At 37.7% G+C, this 26,029-nt stretch overlaps 1 protein-coding gene across 1 annotated transcript in view; it reads right to left on the bottom strand.

Annotated features, from left to right (window-relative positions):
- Window positions 1-26,029, bottom strand: part of SLC4A7 (solute carrier family 4 member 7) — an 80,922-nt gene that overhangs the window by 33,188 nt on the left and 21,705 nt on the right. The window contains exons 2-8 of the mRNA XM_087824910.1: window positions 19,241-19,322; window positions 15,478-15,624; window positions 11,926-12,064; window positions 11,026-11,186; window positions 8,804-8,992; window positions 5,567-5,932; window positions 1,226-1,341 (exon numbers count right to left, since the gene is read on the bottom strand). Of these exons, the coding sequence (XP_087681036.1) occupies window positions 1,226-1,341; window positions 5,567-5,932; window positions 8,804-8,992; window positions 11,026-11,186; window positions 11,926-12,064; window positions 15,478-15,624; window positions 19,241-19,322 (1,200 nt within the window). The remainder of the gene's footprint in view (window positions 1-1,225; window positions 1,342-5,566; window positions 5,933-8,803; window positions 8,993-11,025; window positions 11,187-11,925; window positions 12,065-15,477; window positions 15,625-19,240; window positions 19,323-26,029) is intronic.

Below are 26,029 nucleotides of genomic sequence, written 5' to 3'. Positions count from 1 at the left end.
TACAGCGGGCCTCTTGAGTCCCACACCCAGTGTGCCACAACTACAGTGCCAGGAGGCAGACTCCTGCCCAACAGGAGACAAGGAGGGGTACACAAGGATAGGCCAGGTAAAAAAAAAAAGTAAAACTGTGACAGAGGAACAAAAATAAACGGCATCTGCCAGGTCTAGAGGAGATCTATAATGTAAATTTTATTAATTTACTCACTGACCAAGAATAAATTGCATTTTAGTTCCTGAACACTTTTCACTCATCTGAAATACCAGGAGCACCAGTGAAAATATAACCAAGTCAATACAGACGCAAAAGTACAACAGCCTTTTTGCACGGCCGATGCCCCATACGCAAGGCTTTCTGTAACTGCAGAGCACGAGACGCAGCAAAGTTCCATAGCGCAAATCGTCATTTAAATTCCTTTTCTACGAAAGGGGATCTGTGTTTTGCATCATGAAAGGCTGAACTGAAATAAATCTTACTTGGAATAATCACATTTAATTAAATGTCTGACATTGGATACAAAAATACTGAAGTGTTGAAAGCACCCTGTAGCAAATTAATGGCATTAAATTAAAATGGCCACACAGAATCAATTATGCAGAAGCAGGACTCACAAACTACTCTTTAAATTTGATTGTCATTAGAACTTGGAGTTTTTTGCCTGCTTTTCAAAATAAGTTTTCTTTTCCCATTTCACTTAAATACTCATCCACCAAAATAAAAAAATCACAGGCGAGTTGTTTTTAAATCCATGCCTTTACCTACCACCCACGGGGGAAGCGCCGATATGCTTCCCAGAGACATTCCAGAAAGTACCAACACAGGAAGACAGTAATTCTGGGATCACATTACAGCTGAGAAACTCACTACTACTGCTGTAACATCATTCCCAGAATTAATCTTTCTAGGGCTGGTAGCTCCAGAACAAATATCTCCAATTCAAAAGGGACTGAAGTTTCATGGTATCTGTGGGTAGGTACACAGATGAAAGCACTGTGTCATTCACATATTCTTTCATCAGAACATCTAAAACTAGTAAGATATAGTTATATTCAAGTGCTCTGAGATGGTTCCCTTTCTCACAGTTTCTGACCTTAAATTAACCGATCACATGCCGGTTTGTAAGCACCAGATTAAATAATAATTATAATAAATGTCAATAAAGGTTCACTGCTAGCGATTTTCTCGACAAGAATGACTAGGAGAGTGCGTAGTTAATGACAGAATTACCTTGCTGAAGTCAACAGTGCTATTTTCTCTGCTGCCTCCACCTCCATTACCTTTAATCTCTCCACTTTTACTAGTGTCCAAGTTTCCAGGTGCAGACTGTGGAGAGGCTAAAATACCTGTATTCAAGAATAAACAAATTCCAAATCAGTAAGGAGAAAATTCACTTTGCAACCTAACTCTGCTCATCTCCTGAAAGTGATGATTTATTAAAAGCAAATGTGCAAGGTAAAAAAAAAAAGGAAAAAAAAAAGTGCCAAGTGTTAGTACCAAACCAGCAAGACTAGAATCACATTTTAAGCAATAACAAAGCTATACATTTTAACATTTAAAATAATACAACTGGAATTTACAAAAATGGTGGCCTTTGCAAAAATAAAAAAACAGTGAGTAGGTGCAGAACCACAGAAGAGGGAAGACCTGAGTCTGATAACCACTGCCAATGCTTAGAGATTACACTCCAACACATCTAACATACGTGTGAACTACAGGAGTTAACGATGCCTAACTACACTCAGCATGCTTGCACCAACAATATAAATTTTCTGATAAATCCTAAGTGTAACTCAGGAAAATTTAAGAGTTACAGCAACTAGTTGTAGGTTAAATTTACCATAGTACTCCACAATCATAATAGTTTCCTCAAGAATTTTCATTTCTGTCGGGTAACATTTATGTGCTGCCTCTTGACACTGTCCTAAAAAATCGGACTTTATAATATAATAATGATGTTTTTTATAATATAAATACAAAGAGCAATTAAACAGATCTGTATTGAAATAAGCAATCTCTGCCACTTTTTAAGTAACACGACATTAAGTAACTCACACAACCTCTAAGATCTGGACAAACTTATAAAATTAGCTTGTTTGGATTACAAATGATTTATGTCCCGGCGTTAGTTTACTCATTTTAAGTGACAGCAGCAACATTTCACGACAATAAAATAACCTAACACCACCCTGTAACCTGTGACCAACTGTTACCACTATGACTTTTGCAATAAGTTCAGATCTCAAAAATTTTAAAGTACATCACAGATTTCTACCATTAAGTGTACTTCACTTTTTCAAAACACCCAAGACTTCTAGTTCAAGAACACAGAACACTCAGTATCACAGGAGAAAAGGCACTAGACTGAATTACGACAGACTTGACCACTCACACGGCAATCTAGTGACCCACAGAAACTCACAGTTTGTGGTTACGTCCTATAAACCTTACAGTAAATACTGCAGCAAGTGCAACAGAGCGTCAATACATATATCCTTGTAACTACTAAAAAGCATTCACTCTGGAGCAGTGTAACCAAAGAATATATATGCACAGTTTCCTAGAACAGTCCCAGCAAACACATTTTGGAAAGAAGAGTGGAGTAAGGAGAAAACGGGGGAAAGTAAGGATCAAGTAAGATCGGGAAGAAGAAATGATGTGGAACCGGGAGATGTGACCTGCAGTCACTTAGCTAACCTGGGACGGCACAGCCCCTACAGCAAAGGGTCCGGCCCAAAATGTCAGCAGTGCCAAGGCTGAGAAACCTCGAGTTAGAACAGTGATTTTCAACTTTTTTCATCTCACGGCGCACACACGCAAACTAATTACTAAAATTCTGCAGCACACCAAAAAAGGTATTTGCCGATCTGACAAAAAAAAAGAAAAGGTATAATCTTTGATTTACTACAAAAAAAAAAGTAATGGTTATTACCTACCCTTTTTTTAAAAACCAGGTCCAATACTTGCATATAAGGATTTCTGGTACAAAGAATTAACCGATCAAACACAACCTTACTACTATCGTCATTATTACGCGATGTGACCAAAAAAATGCAAATCTATTCTATGACCTATACGCTCATGGTTCAGGACAGGGCATTCACACGGGACGCTGCTGCTGTGCTGGCTGCCGCCAGCCTCCTCCCCGCCAGTCCGGGGGAAAGAGGCCGCGGCCCCCGCCAAGCAGCCAGGTGTGCGGGTTAGAAAGCCTTGGGCGCACTGCACCGCCTCAACACCGCCGCGTGAGAAGACAGGCACAAATCCTAGAAATGAGTTCACCTCTTCCGCATTTAATTATTCTCCATAGAAACAACTGATTGGAAACACCTCTTTCTTTTTCACAATGGGTATGCACAAAGCGTGAGCCATGACACAAGTACCTATGACGCTAGTCGCTCCAAAATTATGCGGAGGCCACCTACTTCCTCCTCGAACACAGCATCAGACCTCAAGGACACTGGAGTTCCCAGGTGCTTTAATCACCAAAGGCAATTAAACAGGGAATAAGACAGCCGCTCCTATTGCTTTAATTACATACCTTCTACAGCTGTCTTCTTAAACAGTAATTGCGAGCTTTTTCTTGCCTCTAGAAATCCCCTCTCTTCCTGCCATTCTAATTTCTTTTCTTTGGAAAGGCTGGTAAACCTCGCAGCATACTTACTGCAGAGGAGGAAAAACCTGTGTTCCTTGATTCTCAGTTACTCGCTCCTTGCATCCTTCAACAACATGGCCTAACCAGCCATCGAGACCCATACGTCACTTCCTTCCTAAATAAAATCTGTAGTCCCTTATCATTAACAACAGAGAGGCTGGTAAAACAAGAAATATTCAGTGTTACTGAGAGATAAACGAACAGAGATTTTGTTATAGGTTGATCTGAGTTCAAGTCCTCGCTCTGATCATTTAAGGTATGATGTTAACATCTCTAAGTCTTAGTTTTCTGCATTTGTGAAGCAGGTATAACACCACGAACCTCACCAAAGTGTTAGAAGAATTAGAAGTGCACTATCTGAAAAGCACATATATCTGTGTGTGGTGGAACAAACTATAAAACAACGGTGGCTATAACTATGATCATAATTAGTGTTATAATTATTTAGCCCAAAACTTCCATTTTTTTAATTTCTAAAAGTATTATCATGTTTTGGCAACTACAATGAGCTGTATCTATTTTTTTTTCCTTCAATCCTCACCAAAGAATATGTTTAATGATTTTGGAGAGAGGAAGAAAAAGAGAGAGAGAGAAAGAGACTGAAGCCGCAACCTAGGTTTGTGCCCTGACCTGGATTAGAACACAAGACCTTTGTGTATACGGGATGACACTTCAATCAACTGAGCCACACCGGCCAGGACAGCATAGTGAGCTTTAATTAAATTTAATCAGCATGTTTGGAAATAGACAATGAAGAGAGTTGAAAGGCTTGTCATGTGGTGGTAGGAGCACAGAGATTTTTAGTCAGAGGACATAGGCTGCCACTTATTAGCTTTATGATCCAGGAGAAATTATTTAAATTTTCTGGGTCTGAGTTTCTCAAAGTGGCTGTATCCACCAAACAAATTTTTACACCAATTAAATAAGCTAATTTAATAACTATAAACTACCACTGAAGTGTTAGATATTATCAGTATTATAGAGAAGTGTAATAATACTATAATGTCTAATGATATCTAGTGATTAAAAACACTAATTAGTATTTGTATATATCACATCGATGCTTGACTGTCAGTCACCAAAGAATACTTCATATGAATTGGGCATAAATATATATATCAATGTATATATAATTAATAAAAAGAGCCAATATTTTCACAATATATAACCCTTAAATAAGTTATAAAACTTTTATCCACTAAGAAATAATTTTTCTAATTAACATACAAAATTATACTCCAGCCACAGTTATAAGAACTCTGGTCTTGAAAAGTTCCAGGTAAATCTGGATTAAAGATAGACATGACATTAATTAAATAAAGGACAACTAAAATCTATCCCAAAATATAATTCTAATCTTGAACTAATGATGATTCCAGGCAGTCATTAGGAAACATCAATCTCCTCAGAGACAAAATGAGAAAAAGAACATTAGATCCTATCATTGCCAAAAAGCTTAAAATGTACCACATTCTTTGGACAAAAGATCCAACAGATAAAAGGCACCTCACCTCAATATAAGTAACATACAATGTGTTCATTCACCTTATGAATGCACAAGAAAAGCGGCCTTTTTCTAGAAATCTTGGCAAATTAAAAGACTATGTATAAAAACTTCTGTTTTTCTGAACCACTCAAATGCCTTGACCCATAAAATGTCAGTGAAAATTTCTGAAAGGGCTTAAATTATGTGTAGTCTTCTCTGTAGTCTTTGGATAACTTAAAATTTTTAACGAAGTCTATTCTTTTCTACAATACATTTTAAAGGAAAAAACAAAACCAAAAAAAACCATGCAGAAGTCAAAATAAAGTATAAGCATCATCTACAAATGCTGCTAAAGCTCGGTGCTAACAGGCATTCCAAGTGCAAGTGGCCCAGAGGCAGGAAGCGCCACACGGGGAGGACTGCGCATAGTTGCCTGGAGTTATGTCAACATTTTCCTCCTTCTGGTCCTGGCCTGGCGGTGCTTCTAAGTCTTCCTCTGGCGGATGAATTACTACTGTGGGAATATCGTCACTGGCAGGAGAGACCAGTAGCTCTGGGACCTGCAGCTGACTCTGCCGGGCACTTGTGGAGGTCGGGCGACCGATGCTAGGGCTAGAAGGAGGGCTGTTCTGAGGGGTGGGCACTGGGGTGGTACAGCGCGAGCCTGCAGGGGTCCCGGCTCTCGAAGAAGGAAGGAGGTGACTGAGAAGAAGAGATAAAGGCGATTCTCCTCTCAATGAAAGGTTTGAGGCAGACAGGCCTGTTCGCAAAGAGTGGCGGGAGGCTGAAAGGCCTTCCCCTGAGATAAAACAAATAAATGAAAAACGATGAAGTTCGCTGCAGAAGGCAAAGAGAAACACACAAGAAAAATCACTTTACGCTGTAAACTGCAAGCTTTCAAGCCCCAACATTTCACATTCATGCTGTCAGGGTTAGCATGGAAATCAGGTTTTTAAATGTTAGGAAGTCACTGAAAAGTTGCTTAGGCCGGGATTAGTTCCCTGAAGGTATAGCCACAAAAATAATAATAATAATAATAACAACAATGAAAAATAAAAAACATGTTAATGTAGATGCTGGGGGACAATATTGTTAGTAATTAGAATGCCCACTAGTGTGGCTTTTTCTAAAAAGAACAATATCAGTGCCAAGTTGCTGCTTCAATAAATGGTAAACATCAAATATTTAAGAACATAACACAAAAATCTAAGAATTGGAACCAAAAAAAAAAACTTACCAGCACTAAGAGCTTATATTTAGTGTATCTGTCCCACACTGTACCGAACCACTACAGATAATTATCTCACCAGAAAAGTCCACATTGACATTATGGATAATTCCTAACTTAAATCTTTATAACATCAAGTCAATAGTGCATCACTTATTCATAGTGCTCCCAAGTAAAATTTAAAAATTTAACACAAGTTACAGTAATTTTTTTAAAATGAAAACATAAGGTCAATTTTAAAGGATACATATTTTGATCTCTCTAAAGATATTAATAAATGTCCTAAAATAGGCTTCCATTTGTGCTACAGCAGATAAATTTAAACCAATATGTACAATTTTAATCTAACTAGATAAGAATAAAGTATTTCTCACTAACAACAGCAATAACAAAGTAAGTCCTGCATATTTCAAAAGCTGATGTCCATTCATACTTCAAACACCTATTCTATGAAGCGTACCTTAATGAAATTCCTTTTATTTTTAGGAAAACGAGAAATACAGCAATCGATTCTATATGATCTAAGTCTAAGTAATCAAAGCTACATGCTCAAGAGATCCCAGAAATATTAAAAATAATGATTAATCTTCAATCCACAAACAATCACAGTTTAGTTAAAAAATAAGCTACATGCAGGAAAACTGTTAAATCACAATACAGCGAAGTAACATAATTCCCATGCTAAAGGAAAACAGCCACTGTCTTATCATTAAAAGGAACGAAATGACAACTGGAGAATAATCTGGAATCACTGCCTCTGAGAAATTACGATTTAGCAGGGTTTCTTTGGGAAAATGAACTCGTTTCACAGATATACATGACAGATGAAAATGAGAGGCAACGTGTGACACAGATGGGTGCTTTTCAATTGAACTTAGGACCCTAAGAGATTCCTTTTATTCTCAAGCTTCCTTAACTGTACAAAGGTACAATTTAAAACAGATTTAAAAGATTTTGGGGGACAGGAGCTGGGTGGAGGTGGGCAGATACGCGGGGAGGCATGAGGACATTTCTGATAGTGTCAACAATAAAAATCAAGTTTAAAAAAAAAAGAAAAGACCTTTTTTTTAGTGGTCAAATGATCAGAAGAAAACGGACTCAGGTATTTTACACTGACCTTCAAACGATGATTACTATCAACTTTAGATATATTAAACCCTATCACCTTCGGCTGTTTGCCCGCAGAACACTTAAAAGCCGTACTATTATTTCAGGAACAGAAGGACAGTGTGGCCCACCCCCCACTCCTCTTCACTGTAACCCTCATAAGTCTTGGGTAACAGTAGCTGCTGGAGGAAACAGTGACCCTCATAAGCAACGCATTTGCACCTGGGATTTCCAGAGTTGCTGTCATCAGCTCTCTTTAACAGCCAAAATAGAACCCCAGTGATGTAATCCCCTGCTTTAAAGAGAGGAGAGGCAGGCCCTCCGAGCGCTCCAGCCCTAAGACAGAGTACCATGTAAATGGCTAAAAAAACACTGTCTCCCTTCATCCCACATTTAACCCACTGCTAGACCGTGAACGAGTGGCAAGTGGAGACGTAGGTCTACACCATTCTCAACGGTTTGGAAGACATCAACTGGGTAACTCCTAGCATAAGACAGAAACAATCATAAAAACCTTTCACAAATGAATAAATAAAGAGCAGGGAAATGGGCAAACCAATCCAAAACGCTTGTTTATCCCCAACAAATAAAGTACATTAAAGAGACCCAAAAAAAAAAGTCATTAGGAAAAACCTAATTCTAATATAGATAATATGGTTCAAACAAAGATTTAGAATTTTAAAAAGATTAAACTAAATTTATAGATCATAATTTACGCCTCTTTAACCAATTACACAAGAATTCTTGAGCAGAAATAAAAAAGCAAGAAGGAGGGGTAATTCAGGGTTAGATACAGTGATAGTGTTTAAATATTACCGATACTCAAGTATGCCATATTAATAGAATGACTGTTCCAAGTTTTTGGGGATTTTTTTTTAATATGTATCTTTATTGATTTCAGAGAGAGGAAAGGAGAGGGAGAGAGACAGAAACATCAATGATGAGAGTCATTGATCGGCTGCCTCTTGCACGCCCCCAACTCGGGATGGAGCCCGCAACCCAGGCATGTGCTCTGACCAGGAATCGAACAGAGATCTCCTGGATCCTAGGTCGATGCTCAACCGCTGAGCCACGCCTGGCTGGGCTTCAAGTTTTTTATCTAAATGATTTCTACAGATAATTCTGTCATGTTGTAAAGAAAGACATTTTAGAAACGACATTTTTAAATGTACAAATAATACTATTTTTAAAAAAATAATAATAATAAAGAAAAAAAATGACCTATGTAATCATCTGGAAAAAATATCTTTCTTTCGCCCAATGCTAATTGTAACATACTGGAATGCTGTTAGAATAGAAGTGTTAGCAAAAATTGGATGCCGCAACTTATCTCACCATTCCTTTCAAGCAAGTGAGGGTCAGAATGTTTCTTGCCTATATCTGCAAAAGATCGCACAAGGGGAATCCGACTGGCAAATCTTTTCTCGTTCTGATGATGATGTCTCTTCAGAAGAGCTTCTCTGACATTCTCTCTGATGGACTCATCCAATTGGCCAGAGGCTATCATGTTGTCCAATACCATATCTATTCGAGGAAGAAATAAACAAATAAATATGCAAACTAACTAACCCTTGGATGACCAGAGCATGGAACAAACTGTAAGTGAAACTGTACTAGGAAAGTAAGATTCTTATATAGCTCTGGAAAGTACTATTCCTTTCTAATACTGAATAGCGTATGCATAAAGGTAGATATGAACATTATCCAACAAAAGTGAACAAATTATGCAGAGCCCTTACTTTAGTAAGTACTATTATCTATAAAGAGGCTACTGTCACACAATAATAGCCTCCCTATAGTTGAAAGCGCTTTCCACATATGGATACAATAAAGTCTATTAAACTGAATATTCAATACTATTGGATTCCTAAGAAGTGAAGAAATTCTACTGCTACACCTCATACTTTTCCCCAAAACTGTAGATGAATATCTGGGACATGTTCATTTAATCATTTAAGTATTTACTGAGTGGCTGTCACGTGCTGGGAACACAGCAGTCGGCTAAGCAGTCGGCTCAGCTCTCACTCTCCCAGAGGCAGAACCACTGGTGAGCAAACGGATAGAACATCATGGAGCAGCAAGTTCTAGGAAGATGAATGTATGTGGCTGCGAGGGCCATGCAGGGAATGGGGCGATGGACAGCAATGCCATTTTCTAAATTATTGTGGTGATTGGACTATTTTTAATTTATAGAGCATATATAAGTATTTTTAAGTAGTGCCACTAGAGATAAAAGTGTCAAGCTTTCAACTTACAAGATTACTGCAGAAGTAAACTAGAAGGGATCGACCTATCAGGTCAAAACATGAACACAATGACTACAGGCTCCCGCATAAGTGTCGGTGGGTTATACAAAACGTTTAATAAAATGTTACACTGCATTATGTGGTAACTGCAAAGCCAAAGGAAGACCCACATGTCCAAATTTCAACATTCCTAACTCAAATTTTCCTTCATAAAGACAAAAAGTAGGGCTTTTATGATAATTTTAAAGGTTTGCAGCCGGTGGTCAAATCTAACAATCTGGTACTATCAAAATGTTTCTAGCCTGAGAAACTCAATAATTTATGGTTCTCTTGAAGATCAAACACTATAGATTTTTTTTTCCCCCCCCGTGGGAGCAATCTATAAAGGTAGTCACACTATAAAATCCATTGCCACTGAACTTGATGTTGGTTTTGAGCAATTACAGTTAATGGTGAAACAGCTTTATCGGGGAGCTGTCTTTTTCCACTTTCTATCTCCACCGTATCCCTCATCTCCATTGCTACTACCTACAACAGTTCTGGCCACCACCGTTTCTCGCCTGGACTATTCCAACAGGACAACCTGCCTAACCTGCTTCTGACCTCTTCCTACCCCAAAGCCCCCTATGTATTCCTGCCAGAACGACCTTCCTGGCACACGTTAGATCACACTACTCTCTAAGCTAAAAATCGCTAAAGAGCCAAAACGCCTGCCAAATAAAATCTGATTTCTTAACCCCATAATTCAAGGCTAGTAACGATCCCTCTGTAATTTATTTTCCAAAGATGTGTCCAGTTATTACTCAAGAAATCTGTATACTCACCCCACCTTTCCTGAAATTCATACCTGTCTATACTTTCTGGACCTTTCTTCCTTCTCTGCACCCTCCTTAGAACAGTTTCTTTCCTCTTACACTACCTGCTCCCTGTGCCCAGGTGTTCGAACCCTACGAATAAGCTGCACAGCTAATGTATTCTGTAGGTGTTCCCCAAATACCTGGGTACAGAAAACAAAGAAACAAAAAGCCCTTTCCTCTGCATTTCCGGAAAACAGACTCCATATCTGGCTGAGGGCCCTAGTCACTTTCTCCTTGACACTGGAGCTATATCTAAGTCAATCTTCCAGACTCCAAACTTATCAGAGGCAAAACGTGTTATTTACGGGTCTACTCCTCAGACCTGCCCCGCACTGAATGGAAGCTCAGCGTATAACTTCTAAATTGGTGGCCTAAAAATTCTGCTTCATTTCCCTGATTTAAGAATCTCTAATTTCAGTACAACTTAAATATAAAAGCGCCCATTTGCTTTAACCTGCTATTTCATCTAGAGTGCCTGCTCGCATATCCAGCATGACTGTTCCATTTAGGATGCAACTCCTTAGCTCAAAGAGGCTGTGCAAGGACAGGGTTGCCACGTAGGGTTTACTCCACCGGTCACCACCATCTTCAACATCCTCTTCAAACTTCAGCCACCTGAAATATGGGACACATAGAAATATTTTATAAAGAATGACAGTTTCACTGGCTTACTTTAATATGATCAGCGTAAATTTGTTCTTTTAAAGAGAAACAACAGCCCGGCCGGGCATGGCTCAGCGGTTGAGCGATGGCCCAGGATCCAGGCGATCAGGGTTCGATTCCTGGTCAGGGCACAAGCCCGGGTTGTGGGCTCGGCAGCTGATCAATGACTTTCTCATCACTGATGTTTCTATCTCTCTCTCTCCTCCTCTCCTTTCCTCTCTCTGAAATCAAAAACGATATTTTTAAAAAAAAAATTAAAAATAAAGAGGAACAACAATCACCACCACCAAAACAAAATTTGGCTACAAACACATTTTTATAAAATCAGGCTAATGGTCTATTAGCCACACGTTATCTCTGCAGTTCCTCTCTTCTAGCCTAGCACAAGAAGTCGTCTACAGAAACAAACTATGGCCCGTCTAATCCTCCGTTTAAACTTAAAATACCCAAGATTTTGGTTTTTCAGACTTGTTTCTCTAATTAAGGACTTAAGAAGATCTGTAGCATAACTCCCTTCGTGTTATGTGGAAGCAGTAAGGATTACTTAAGGAAACAGATTTTGAGAATAGAGAAAAAAAACTGAAGATAATTTTCGGGCACCAGGAAAACCTGTGCTCCCTGCTTCTAAAGCACCGGGACACCCAACGAGTTCACTTGATGTTCCCGTCGCAGGGAGAAGCCGCGGCCTCACCTGGCTGTCTCCTTCCACTCGTACTCGCCCCCGTCGCGGTAGCACAGCTCGTCCATCTCCGTGAACAGGTCGTGCGGGATGTGCTCCTCGTCGTCATCGCCTGTCCCCAGGATGAACTGCACCCTCTGCGACGGCGTGTCTGGGCAAGAGGAGAGTTTAAACACCTTTGACATTTTTCTCAATTCACTCAAAGATAACTGTGGTTTTGACAGCGAAATCCTTTGGTTATAAATAAATATATTCCATCAAAAACTCTTTCATTATTAAAATACTATAATGCTGGAAGGAAACAAGAGCAACAATCCAGAAAAAAAAAAAAGAAAACGCAGAAAGGTCACACCCACAGGCGTATAAGAAAAATTGTATGTTAAAAATAAACAAGACTAACTAATCTGTAACTAACTGATGTAAACAAAAAAAAACACAAAAATAAGCAGCATCCATAAACATGTAATTAATATGTAGCTAAGCTCAAGAGCATTCCAAAAATTACGAGAAAACCCAAACTAGAAGTATACAAATTAGTGATGCTCTATTTTCAGTCCTTTCCCTTCTCTTTCATTGTGGATAGTTTTCTATCACTATGTCTTCAAAACCACTAACTTTTTTCCTACATCATCCAATTTTCTGTGAACCTTACCTCGTATATTTTTCATTTCTGGAACTGTGCTCTTCATTCTCTAGAGGTTCCATCTGGCCTTCCTGACATTTTCAGTTTATCTCCCCATCACAGTCATATTTTCCTCTAACCTCTTAAACATGTAAACATAGTTTATATGTTCATTATTATATTAAACATTATTGTAGTTTCTTTAACATGTTTGTTTTCTAATTCCATCAGGTTTGTCATTTCTGGGTGTTTCTACTGATCTGTTTTTCTCTTGGTTGTGGCTCATTTTTCCACTTCTTTTTGTTTTATATGATTTGAGAATGTCGTGTATTGTAAATTTTACAATTAGTCAGGTGCTGGATTTTATGATACTTCTTTTAGTGGTGTTATACTCTGTTCTGGGAGGCAGATACTTGGAAGTTTAATTCTTTCAACACCTGTTTTTAAGAATTTTTAGAGCAGATCCACTGTAGACTCTAATGTAAAACTAATTAAGACCCGCCATTAAGGCTGCGGTCGCTTCCCAATGCCCTGTATGGCACAAGGCCTTGCCACTCCGACTGATGGAAACACACCCTATTCTCAGCCTCGTGTGAATTCCAGACATTGTTTTGCCTGCTGCTTTCTGCTGGTATTTCCCAGGCCTCAGGGAGTTTCCTTTGGCCCAGACCAGTACCCCAACCAAAGGTTCAAAAGGACTCTTCTTCAGACCTTTGGAACTCACTGTGTGTAGCTCTCTGCTTTCTGGGACTTTCCACCTCAAATTCTAGCTTCTTTGGCCTCCCCAAATCCCAGTCGCTGTCACCTCAACTCCGAGGGCCTGCTGGGCTCGGCTCAGGCTCCCCTCCCTGTGCTGCGGCCCGGAAACTGTCTCTAGGCAGTAAGTTCAGGCAACCCTGTTACTCATCTAACTTGCTCTCTTTCGCAGGTCAGAGGCCCGTGGCTGCCTGTTGTCCAATGTCTAAAAATTACTGTTTTGTACATTTTATCCATGTTTCTGTTTAAAATGGGAGGGCAAATTCAATTCCTCTTATTCCATCATGTCCAGAAGCAAAAGTCCTTTATAATCTCTTTTTTAGAGGGCGGCGGAAAGAATGAAGGGACTTCATTCATAGCAATTTCTAGGATACATATTGGCAGCAGTTAAAACCAAAATAAACCAACTTCAGTGGCATAAGACTTTTCTAGGGAAACTTCTTCCATTTAAAAGTCACAAATATTTCCTCCACCAAATTTATTTTTAAGCCACTATATTTAGACTTCAAATATCATAACTTAGCTTCACCTACCCAAGTGAACATATAAACACACTTACTTACAGTCGAGTCAATAGTATTTCTATAAAAATATTGTGTGCCTTGCCCTAGCAGGTTTGGCTCAGTGGTTAGAGCGTTGGCCTATGGGCTGAAGGGTCCCGGGTTCGATTCCAGCCAAGGGCACGTACCTTGGCTGCAGGCTCAATCCTGCCCCTGGTCGGGGCCAGTGCTGGAGGCAACCAATCAATGTGTCTTTCCCACATCAATCTTTCTCTCTCCCTCTTCCTGTCTCTCCCAGTCTCTCTCTCTCTCTCCCCACCCCTCTCCTCTCTCTCTGAAAAGCAATGGAAAAAATATCCTTCGATGAGAATAAAAAAATATATCGTGCACCTTTTTGATTCAGTATGAATTACAGGAACATGCTGATCCACTCATGGGATAGTCTAAGATATCCCAAACTGGATGGATACCTTCTATGGAACCGCAAAATACTTCTAAATTACCTCATATCATGAAAGTTCACTAGTGATCTTTTTCCTTTCCTAGCTATATGACCTTTGGTTAGCTCTATGACCACTCAACATTTTATCAGACTATCAGTTTCTTTTAATAGAGGTTGTTAAGCCCATGTTTTTGCCTGTCTAAGCTAAAGTTTCTCCATCTATACAATAAAAACAATAGTATCCATCATCTTTTGAAAATTGCAGAGAAGCGAAAACAAAAAAGGGTATGTCAAGGGCTTGCTTGGTCCAATGCTTAGTGCAGAATTGGCACTTATTGTTTTACTAGGCCATCGGTATTTTCTTTCTTACGTTCATATCGTAGCTGTATTATACACAGTAATTCTTTCCCTCTTTACCTCGTCACAAAAACATTCCTTTACCATAGCACGAGTGCCTATAGGGGTGCAACTCACAGAGCTTTGCTGGAATGTACACACACACTCGTATAAAGAGGGCCACGTGGGCCCATGTTGTCCTAAAAAAACAAAACCAATGACTCCCTATATGCCAACCAAGTGCAGCTTACCTTTCCCACCTCTCAGGGCCACTTAAATCATCACTATCAATATTTATTATCAGATTACATTCTCTTTCCTCAACTTTATGCTTTTTTTTTTTTTCTGATTTCCTCTGTCTATTGGTACTTCTGTATTTCTCTACTTTCAAACAAATATTCTGTCCTTCTAGAAACCAACTATCCAATCGGAGCATTCTTTTTTGCTTAGATAACCAAGTAATCCAACTAGTGGATACGATCTTCTGGCCAAAATGTTTAAAAATAAAACAAAATATTCAATCTCTTTCAGGAGCCTGAGAATTCCATATATTTGTTCGTTGCCCATGTAAATAATAAAGCATATAATAAAGGTAAGTAAAACCCTACTAAATTGAAGATTAAGTGCCAAAACGCAACTTTCACAATTCCCAAGGCTGAAATACAATGAAAACAAAGCCCCTTACTTTTCTCGTTTATCCCATGTAGATCTTAACCTATAAGCTAAGTATTTTTCTTTCAGAAAAAAATATTCTTACTTCAATTAGTTTCTTCAATGCATATGTACCTAAATTATTGCAGACATATAATTTTAAAAAGAAAATATATTCATTTTTTTTAATTTTAAAAAAAAGAGCTTCCCAGTAAAGAACTTTGAAGTGATAATGTAGAACCACTGTTTTCTTTTACCATAGGAAGGAGATTCCCGTCCATCTTCCTTATCTGATTCTTTATCTTTTCTTCTCCGGTGGTGATGCTTATGTCCACGATGCCTATGACGTCGACGACTCTCTTTACTAAATGGGACGTGAACACCAATATATACAGCTCGGTGACCTAGCAAAAGGTTCAAAAAACGTATTACTGGTTTTCCAAAAGGGAAAAAAAGTGATATGCACAAAAGTATACCAAAATTTACTTTGATAAAAGAGAATTACATATAAATTTGTATAGTTGACAAAGCTAGTGTCCTATTTTACAGAGCACTACACAAAATGGTACAAGGGCTAATACCACTGACTGATAAATACACCAGATACACAGGTTACTTGTGTAATCATTAGTTTGCAAGTCTATAAAGACTTGGCCCTCCTAAAATCATACTGTGTACACATAAATTTATTCCATCTACATTTATGGCCAGCCCAGTTAGTAGAAGTCCTTAAGAGATATGCTTTAATGATAATCAAATACTTTATAATAAATATTTACAAATGGATATTCATAAATATTTACTAATTTCTTAAAGTTTTGAAAATCTCAAGTCATCAAGGTCCAAATGACTAAGGGCTACATTAAATGTAAATGGTCCAAATACTCCAATTAAGGGGTGGAAATTATGAGATTGGGAAAACAAAGCAATACAGTATGGTTACCATATACTTTTAGAATAGAAAGGGCTACTGCTGATGTTGCATTATCCTTAGTTTCTATTCTGACCAACAAAATGGTTTTGAAAGGCGATCTCTGCCCTTGCCCACTAAATAAAACTGAAACAGGGAGCTAGGCAGCTAATAGCATAGTGTCAAATACTAAGAAGCATGAAACTGATTTCTTAAATAGTTTTCATGAGGTTCCTATCACTGTATTGAGTGACTGGGTCATGAACTACAAGTTTAACCAATTTACAACTTGCAAAAACCATCTAGCATAGAGAGCTGCTTTTTGCCTTTACGTACAAAAAGTAACATAAAAAAGTAATATGCTGAAATATGAAAGGTAATGGCGTTACTTTCCAAACAAATTCTGTAAGATGGCTAGAAAATAGATGCCTCAAGAAATTCAAGATCTTCATCTTTAGATGAGATTTGGAAGTACAGTCAATCCTGATTATTCATGGATTCTGCGTTTGCAAATTTGCCAACTCGATAAAATGTATTTGTAACCCCAACTCATGAAGACTTCACAGTCATTTATAAACATGCACAGAGCAGCAAAAAATTTGAGTTGCCCAACACACATATTCTCAGCTAAGGCTGAAAAAAGATACTGTGACTTCTTGTTTCAGGGTATTAATATATTAATGTCAATATATTAATATATTAATGTCAGTAAAGCAAACAATCACCTTTTAAACTAAAAGATACTAGACCTACAGAAACATATTAAATTAAAATTGTTTAAACATCCCTCAGTACCCACTACTCTACCTACTTTATGGTAAGCACTAGATAAAGAACTGTAGAAATTAAATATCGACTATTTGAAAATATTTTACTGGAAAATCCCAAACTTAAAAACCAATTATAAAGGGTTTCCTTTTGTAATGATGGAAAAATTCTGGAACTAGAGAGTTGTGATGGTTGCACAACACAGTGAATACACCAAAAAACAATAAATCATATGCTTTAAACTGGTGAATCTTATGTGAATTATATCTCAGGAAAAGTGGGAAAAAAACTGTAACAAAATTCTGTCATCTTACAATTTTATTTTAGTGAAACTATTTTCTTCTGAACACAGAAAAGTGGAAATTAAAGAGTCAAATTCTCATCACTGTGGACTGGGAATCATAAAGTTGCTGCCCCAATTAGTACTAATGGGTTTTGGCACACAAGTCCCAATGCACACACAAAAAAAATTATGAGTTAGCAATTTAGAAAGAAAGAATTTATTTTTGAGTTTGCAATTTAGATAAAATAAATGAAAATATCCTAGAATCCAAAGATTGAAAGCGCAAGCCTTATGGGGGTTTTTTTCTATTTTTATTATTGCCCCCTGAGTGTTCTCTGTTATAATTTTTCTTTCATTTTTCTTTCTCCTTTATTTTATTTCATCAAAGGCCTATTTAGTCAAACTCTGAGAGAAACTTAATCTCTCCCTCAATCTTGATACTGAAATTTAGATACGTACAAAGCATGCAAAGTTCGGGGGCCTTGGGGTAACTGAGGGAAGCCAAGGAGCATAGCCAAGTGTCTCTCTTTATGTTCTAGGTCACATATATTTGAGGGATGACATTAAGTGGTTAAGTGATGGAATAAATGTAACACCATACATCTGAACTAATAAAATTACTGCTAAAAGTTTTAACTTCCATAGTCCCTGTAATTCACAGAATCTAACCACAACCTTCAAGGTAACTTAGGTTCTTTCTAGAAACCCTAATAAGTCTAGACTTTAAAAGCTGAATTTAAGAAACAGAAGTTGTTGGTTTTTTTCCATTTCAGAAGGTAAATGTGAAGAACACTTGTGCCTCTTTCCATTTCCTTTTTACAAGCACCAGATTAATGGCCCCACGTGATACTAGTCTTCACAGAACAGTTTAACTTAACAATGTGTTCTCAAAAAGACCCAAAAATTAGTCTACCACAGCTTTTGCCATGAACACCACCTTAACCAAGTCTTCAAGGTCAACATCACCAACAATAAGTCATGTTGATATCCCATGTCCACAGGTACCATACACTGAGAAGAGCTCCAGCTCGTCACTTCCGTGGTATGTCTCCCAAACATCCATAATCTTGGTCTATTCATATGCTAACATGCGACAAACCCAACTTAAAGACATTCTATAAAGTATCTAACCGCTACTCTTCAAAAAAGTAAAAGTCATGAAAAACAAGGAAAGACAAAGGAACTGTGAGAAATTAGATGAGATTAAGGAGACGTGACAACTAAATGTACTATGGGACCCTAAACTGTTCAACTGGATCCTGGAACAGAAAGAGGACAGCAGTGGGAAAACGTGAAATCTGAATAAAATCTGTAGTTCAGTTGATAGACTTGCAACAATGTTAACTTCTTCATTTTCTTAAATTTATGCTGGTTACGTAAAACGTTAACAGAAAAAGCTGGACAAAGAGTACACAAGAACACTCCGTACTATCTTTGTAACTCTTCTGTAAACCTAAATTTATTTCAGAAGAAAATGGAGGGGAAAAAAAGAAAAGAAACCACTTCTTTCTGCTTAGGGAAGAAAGACTGGCAAATAATTCATTTACTCCTGACTGGAAAATAATTCATTTACTCAGTTTACGCTGAGGTTGTTATAGCATTTTAAAAGGCTGATGTAACAGACCTATAAAATGAGCATTTAGATGCCAACTAGTGATAACTGTGCCTTTTATTAGTCTGGTACTCTAGTTTGCTCATAATACAAATTACCCAACCTGCTAGAAATGAAAAATAAATAAAAGTATTAACTGATTTTGTAACCGTGGCATTTCGACTTTTCAAGTTAACTAATGGTAACCATTAGTGAAGTCTGTGTAATATAATCTATGCTGTGCCAATACTTTCAACAAAGAGTAAATCATCAGGGAATGCTCTATTTGCAGATGTAGGTAGTGGTTACATGAGTGTTTGCTGTATTAATCTTTAAATTACATTTAGAAAACAGAACTGAGCACCCCTCTCAATGTACACTCTACCTCACAACAACAGATCAACAGTACCAGGTAAAAGTCAGAAGATGCTCACATTCATTCGGAGCTTAGCCTGCAAGCACACTTACTTTCTAGTTCTTCCTTCTCAAACTTGGTGTTCACCGTTGAGCTGGTTTTGCCAAGATCCACAACAGCTTCTTCGTCAGGACCCTAAAAAGAAATTATTCTCATTAGCTTATGAATCAACATATATATATATACACACACACACACATATATATATATAGTGAAGACTTGCTACTAGGTGCATTATTTCAGATAGCCAAAAAATAATGTAAGATTGCCTTCCTATCAAAAACCTGAATTCTTATTACAGCTAACGGCATTCTTTTTAAAGTGTGCTTATAGGCTTTTTTTTTTTTTAAATCCAAGACGACCATTCAGAACTCTCATGATAAGAACTGAGAGAGCAGAGATTTTTAATTGGTGTTCTATGGTAGGTACGAAGTAACTGGTACCTATATTCACTTCAACAGAAAGACCCTGCAGATCAGAAATTGCAGAGCATCTGGGGTGAGAGGGGCCCTGAGACATCAACAGAGAGTGCTTTGTCTCTGTTTCACTGTCTCTGGTCCTCTAACTAAAGGGGAACACTTAACTGAGCTGTAACTGACTAGGCTACGGTTAAACATACAATTCTCAAAAATGAGTCTATAGACTTCGCATGCAGTACCGCTTTTCACTGACAAATTAACCAAGAGCCAGTCAGAGTTACAAGCACTGCTTATTTATACAAAGGAGAAGCCATGCCAACACTCCACACCTAAGGAGATTCTCGCTTTACGCTGTGAAAGTCTACCTGCATAATTCTTCATCTCAACAAAGACTAAATACACTTATTGGAAAATATTGCCTAGATTATTTTTTTTAAAATAAGATTTTAGGTTTAACTTCCCTTCCCAACTTCTACCTTAACCTTCAAAGGAGCATTACCATCACCGCTAACTATTATGTACCCATTACGCACACGATTCTGTGCCACAGAGAGAGACGCGTGCACCCAGACTGGCGGGCAAGGGCGACAAGGAGGACACCACCGCCACTCCCAGTTCCCGGGAAAGTCTGTTCTGTTTCACATGACAAAGACTAGAGGGCAGTGTACCAGGAGCAGGGAACAGTGGGCGAGGACACCGCTGTCCTCAGCCACACCCAGGAAAAGAAATAATCTAGTTTGTTCTCTTAGAAGGTCCTTATGCTCTAACTGGTACCTTCAGAAGCAACAGAGACAACTGGAGATGAGAGAATTAAACACGAGCATCAATTACAACATTAACAATCCACTGAACATCATTCTTCTAGAATGAAGTTCCTTTTTCATCCATCCAATTACAGTCTTTTTTTAATTTCGCAAGACAAACTTTCAACCATTCCCGTTTTCTTTGTGGTTCCTCCTACTGCCCAGCATCTATCTCCTTAGCACTTAGAACAACAGATCGAAGTGACACATAATGTAGTTAGCTTCTTACCACTTCCAGCATCCACAAACTAGAGAACCAGTTTGTTTTAGAAAAGATCTAATAGGGGGTTGGGTAAATGATCTTTTAAAGTCTCTTCCAACTTTCGGTCTAAAGTATTGCACTTCTGTGTACAGCTTTTCTCAGTGCATACAAACTGGATTCATACACAATTGTTCATTGCTATCCAAACTCTCAACATCCAAATTCTCCTCTTTAAACTCAGGAACTGAATCAATTTGATTTTAAATAAATTCCTTGCTATCCAAACTCACACTATTTGCTACCCAATACTCAGAACCAAGTGGTACTTGCACATACAGGAAACTCAGAGAAGGAAAATGCCTTGCTAAGGGTCCATAGTTAAAGAAGTAGGAAGCAGGCTGTGTAACCATGTGACATTTTCATATAAAGAAGACAGACAAAGGTATATGGGTCAACCAAACTGCCTTACGGCCATCATACGCCCTTAGAAGTGAGGAAAGGCTAAAGTAGGAAACAAACAAAAAGCCCACAAATAAAGTACAAAAATGCTTAATTAATAATTACCATCCACTAAGCGAGTCATACTCTGAAACCTTCACTTAGCTTTCCTCCAATGACTTGATACCATTTGGCCCCTAAACATTTAGCTCAGGTACAAAAGGTCAGAAGTCATATTATCCCAAGAGGTGGCATACTGCGTATTTTAAAAGGGATTAACTGCTCCCATTCTAAACTTTCATGTAGCAAGAACAATTGCCAAGATAGGAAGCAAAACAATGCACTTATCTCTCACCCCTAAACAACAACAAAACCTTTTATTTCTATGCAGACATACTTACATGCTTAGGTGTACCGACAACACTGATCGGGTAACACTCAAAAATAGCACAAATTGGGCAAGCTCACAATATTTACTTACTTAAAACAAACACTCTTTGACCTCTAAGCATCATTTAAAAAATACTTCCAATATGTGTAAAAAGTGGCACGTTATAGGGTGTCCATGAGCACATCCTCTCACGGTCCATCCAGCCTGCTCCTACTAGTCACTCACTACCTGCAAAGCCTTAAGTCAGTCATTCAACTTAAAGCCAAGTGAGACTATTATTATACTATTATTGTTTGGTTCTCAATGAGAATGTTTGCATGTGTAACTTGTAGAACAAACAAAAGTTAAAATTTTAAGTCTAAAAAATGTTCAACACTAGTGCTGCAAAAAGGGGAAAAGGGGGGGGGGGGGAACATCTGCATTTCTCCCTTCTCTTAAAAAACTTTACCTAGTCCTTCAATGACTGTGAAGCATGAATCAGAAGGGCAGTCTGCTATAAAAGCAAATATTAAGTAGGCCACAGGAATTGGGCCTCTTGACGTTTTACAAGTAATTGAACAAAATAGGCAGGGTGCATATCACTTTATATTGAAAATCTCTTAGAACGAAACCACTGATATTTCAAGGGGGCAAGACATTTCTGAAACAAATATACTGTACTTTAATCCTATCATTTTAGTAGAATGCTTTAAGCCATATTTCTAAATATAGAGTATATTCATACACTACGTAGAGTCTGTTTTTGTTTTTTAAAAGGACTATAAACGAAGCTATAGGTAATATTAAACATTTGGAAGGCTAAACATCAAACGGCTAACACTGTCCCTCTGATGACTGAGAAAGCAGTAGGAAATAATGCAGAGACAGGCAATAATGTACTGTTTGATTTTTTGTTACAAATTTTTTAAAAGAATAAATTCAAATTTAATCTGCTAATAGGGCAGTTATTTTTAAATCTCTCTGTAGAAAAAACTCTACCTCATTTTTAAACTCCAAGAATATAGTAGAAAACTAAAAATAGCAACAGCAAAGAGCAACCCTTGACATCAAAATATTTTGACACGGACAGTGGTTATAGAGCCTACCTAAAAAAAAATACAGCCAAGGCACTGGGAAATACACAAAAGCATAAAATGGCAGCTAAAGTGTATGTATCAATGCAAGAGTGATCACTAATCTCAACCAAGTTATTTTATCTTTGGTTTTACATTTCTACACATAAAATAAGGTAACTATTCAGATTATAATTGTTCTATAACAAAGACGACAACAGATTTAAGAATGATCCATGTATGATCATAAAGAAAGTTTAAATTCTCTGTATGTGAAACAGCACACGCACAAGGTTATTTTCTGCAGGTTGTACCAGGAAAACAACCCAAGGACCCCTTAATAGAGGAAATGACTACCCAATGGAACACCAAGCTACTGAACAAAACAAGGACATTCTCCATGTACTGGCACAGAAAATACCTATGACCTATCACAAGATGAAACACACACAGGGAGAACCACATAGACTACTTTTTATGTAAGAAAGCCCCCAGAATAGGACTATCTGAATTTGTATAATGAAACACATAAGGACATACAAAAAAATAGTAAAACTGGACCTGCACAGCACAGGTAGACTCCTGGATTTGTTATTTTTACAGTGCTTTGATTTTAACCAAGTAAATACAGAGATAGTATGCTTAAGTATGCAATCTTTTGAAAGCCACCTCACCCATCGATCTTGGTCTCAACTACAAATACAACACCACCTGAAATGATGGGATGAGATACCATGTAAGAGTGTCAAGCACTAGGTACAGAACCCACAGAGGATGCCCACACATTTACTGAATCTCAATAAGGACACTATTCCATTTCTCTACAAAAATGTTTCTCATCTACCATATAACTTTAAAACTTGATCAGAAAAGTCTTACAACTACAGAAACAATACCTATTAATTACCTAATTAAAACTGATATGAAGACTTAAAATGTATAAGAAAATTATTCATAGGAAATACACACAGAATTATTTAGGATGGAATGCCAAGATGCTGAAACTAACTTTCATAAGGACCTAAAACTGTATGACTTTAAGAGATTTTATGATATATTAAATTTAGACACACCTAGAGAGCTTGTTCAAACTCAGCTTCCCTTGCCCTGCGCTAGAGACGCCGGGTCAGTGGTTAAGGTGGTGCCCGAGCATTTATTTTTAATAACCTCTCTCATTCTGGTGCACACCAAAGTTTGAACATATCCTTGGATTATGTCACAGACTTAAGTCCCACACATTTAAATTTCTCTTTGAGGCTGTTTCATGACCTTAACCATTTTAGTCAGATTTTCTTGGGACCACTCCCACTTCATTTACATTGTTTCAACCCTTCAGAAAAAAAGTGTATATTATAATTCACAAGAAAATACTGTAAAGTTACTCCATACTTTCACTAATACAAACAACCCCAAATCTATAAATAGGGCTCTAAAAGTTGACTGGTATGTCAGAATATTTTACCTAAGACGCCTAGGGCAATCTATCAAAGTATATACAAATAACAATGTTGTTCCCCCCAAAATACAGGTTTCCTCCAAATAATGCCAATTCCCAACCCAATCCCCACCTACCACCAAGAGTTGAACTTACATATTAGAAAGCTTTAAATTTATGAGCAAAAAGCTTAAGACTAACGCAAATACTCTTTTCTAATCCAGGTGAAGAGAGAAATCATCAATGACTACTGTTTCTTAAAGTGAAACCCAAAGAATGATACTCGTAGCCTCTAAAGAACTCATTTGGCATTTGGATCCACAGAATAACTCTAAAATAAGGTGAAGAGATGTAAAAGGTATATGAAAAATTATTGCAAATTTTAAATTCAGACAACCATGTGATTCCCACAGAAAAAAAACGTAAAAGCCTTGTGAAAAATTGTCACCAGACAAAGAGTGGGAACTGGATAGATTCAGACACTGGAACAAAAAGCTTCAGAAATTTTTGTTTTAAATATCATGGTTAAAACTAAAGACAACTTAAGTTTTAAGGAAGTTTCAAAGGTAAAGAATCAAAGAATGGAAAAGCGAAGAATTCAAAGAGGTATAAGGCATAAAAACTGCCAAGTAATAGCCAGGATTGTTAGTGACACACTTTACTGTCACATGCTTCATCACAAGGCACAAGAGTTATGGACAATGGAAATCCTCATCAGGGTTCTACCTGAAATTATAAATCACAAATATCTATTACATTATTCCAAGTTCTAATTCAGTATATACACACACACACACACCCCCAAAAAAAACCATATAGCAATCACTTATTTTAGGGTTATCAAGTATGTATGTTTGTCCACAGAAATTAAGATAAAATCTATTTTTAAAATGGGCTTTCTTAAAAAATTATCTCAGATTGGTAATTGAAATGATAGAAAAGCACAGGCATTCCACACCAAAGGGAAAACACACACACACAAAGATCCAGTAGGTTTTTCAGAAAAAAGGTCCAGTAGGTGTCCTGCCAAGATTCCCCATCTTCAGCCAGCATGGGGTTACCGTGAGCCTGCACTTTTCTGCTGAAACCCAACATGAGAGCCAGGAAACCCCTCTGCAGCATGGTCTGTTTACACCTATTCTTCCCCTGTGTAATAACACTGTTCCCGTGAGTTCCATGGACCATGAAAAGCAGTCTCATTCCCTTAACAACCCGCTATTAAGGAAGTCATCCATTCATTCAACAAATATTTACTGAGTGCATACTATGCCCCAAGCAGTATTCCAGGTACTGGGAATACACCAGTGAATGAAAAACTGTAATATAATCAAATGTCCAGTTTATCGTTTAATTTACAGGTAAGATGTGGCTCCCCATGATAAGAAATCCAGATATAAATGAATTCTCCTTTCCATTCCTAATGAATAAATAAGACCCCACAAACTCATAGGTCTAGACAGCTTTTACTTTTCCAGTTCAGTTTTCTCATTATATAGGTATTTCTCTATATAGCTAGATATACACAGATACGTAACACAAGCGTGCCCGTTCACGCACGCACAAACCACACTTAAGTGACTTGCCTAAGACCACAGTTAGCTGGTAAAAGAACTAAAATTAAATCCAGGTCTCTGGAGTCCCAGTTACATAGGTTCTTTAACACTAGACAATAAACCAAGGTCACTGTAGTACATGCTGAGAATTTTTTACAGTATTTATTAAAACTTGTAATTACCTATTTATGTAATTACTTCCTTAACTGTCTCCCAGTCTGAACAACAAGTTCCAAGAAAGGAATTATGTCTGTTGTGTTCACCACTGAATCTTCAGGATTAAGGAGGGCCTGGCCCTTGGTTACATTTTCTAATACATGCTTATTGAATGTAGAGTATGTTTCAAGAGACAAGAAACTCAGCTAAAAATTTACACTGGACCCACTTAAGGACTCCTTATGCACACAATTAAAGCTCAAACATAGAAAGGCACTCAATATTTTTAAATTTAATAAATCAGTTTATAAACCAAAAGAAAAAAAAAAAAGCCCAGCATCAACACATAATAAAATCAAAACTCAACTCACAAGTGAGAATTCCCAGCAAAAT

This window comes from Miniopterus natalensis, chromosome 15, assembly GCF_054644295.1.
Source record: "Miniopterus natalensis isolate mMinNat1 chromosome 15, mMinNat1.hap1, whole genome shotgun sequence".
Taxonomy (NCBI): Eukaryota; Metazoa; Chordata; class Mammalia; order Chiroptera; family Miniopteridae; genus Miniopterus; species Miniopterus natalensis.
This window is presented reverse-complemented; position numbering and strand designations above follow the sequence as displayed.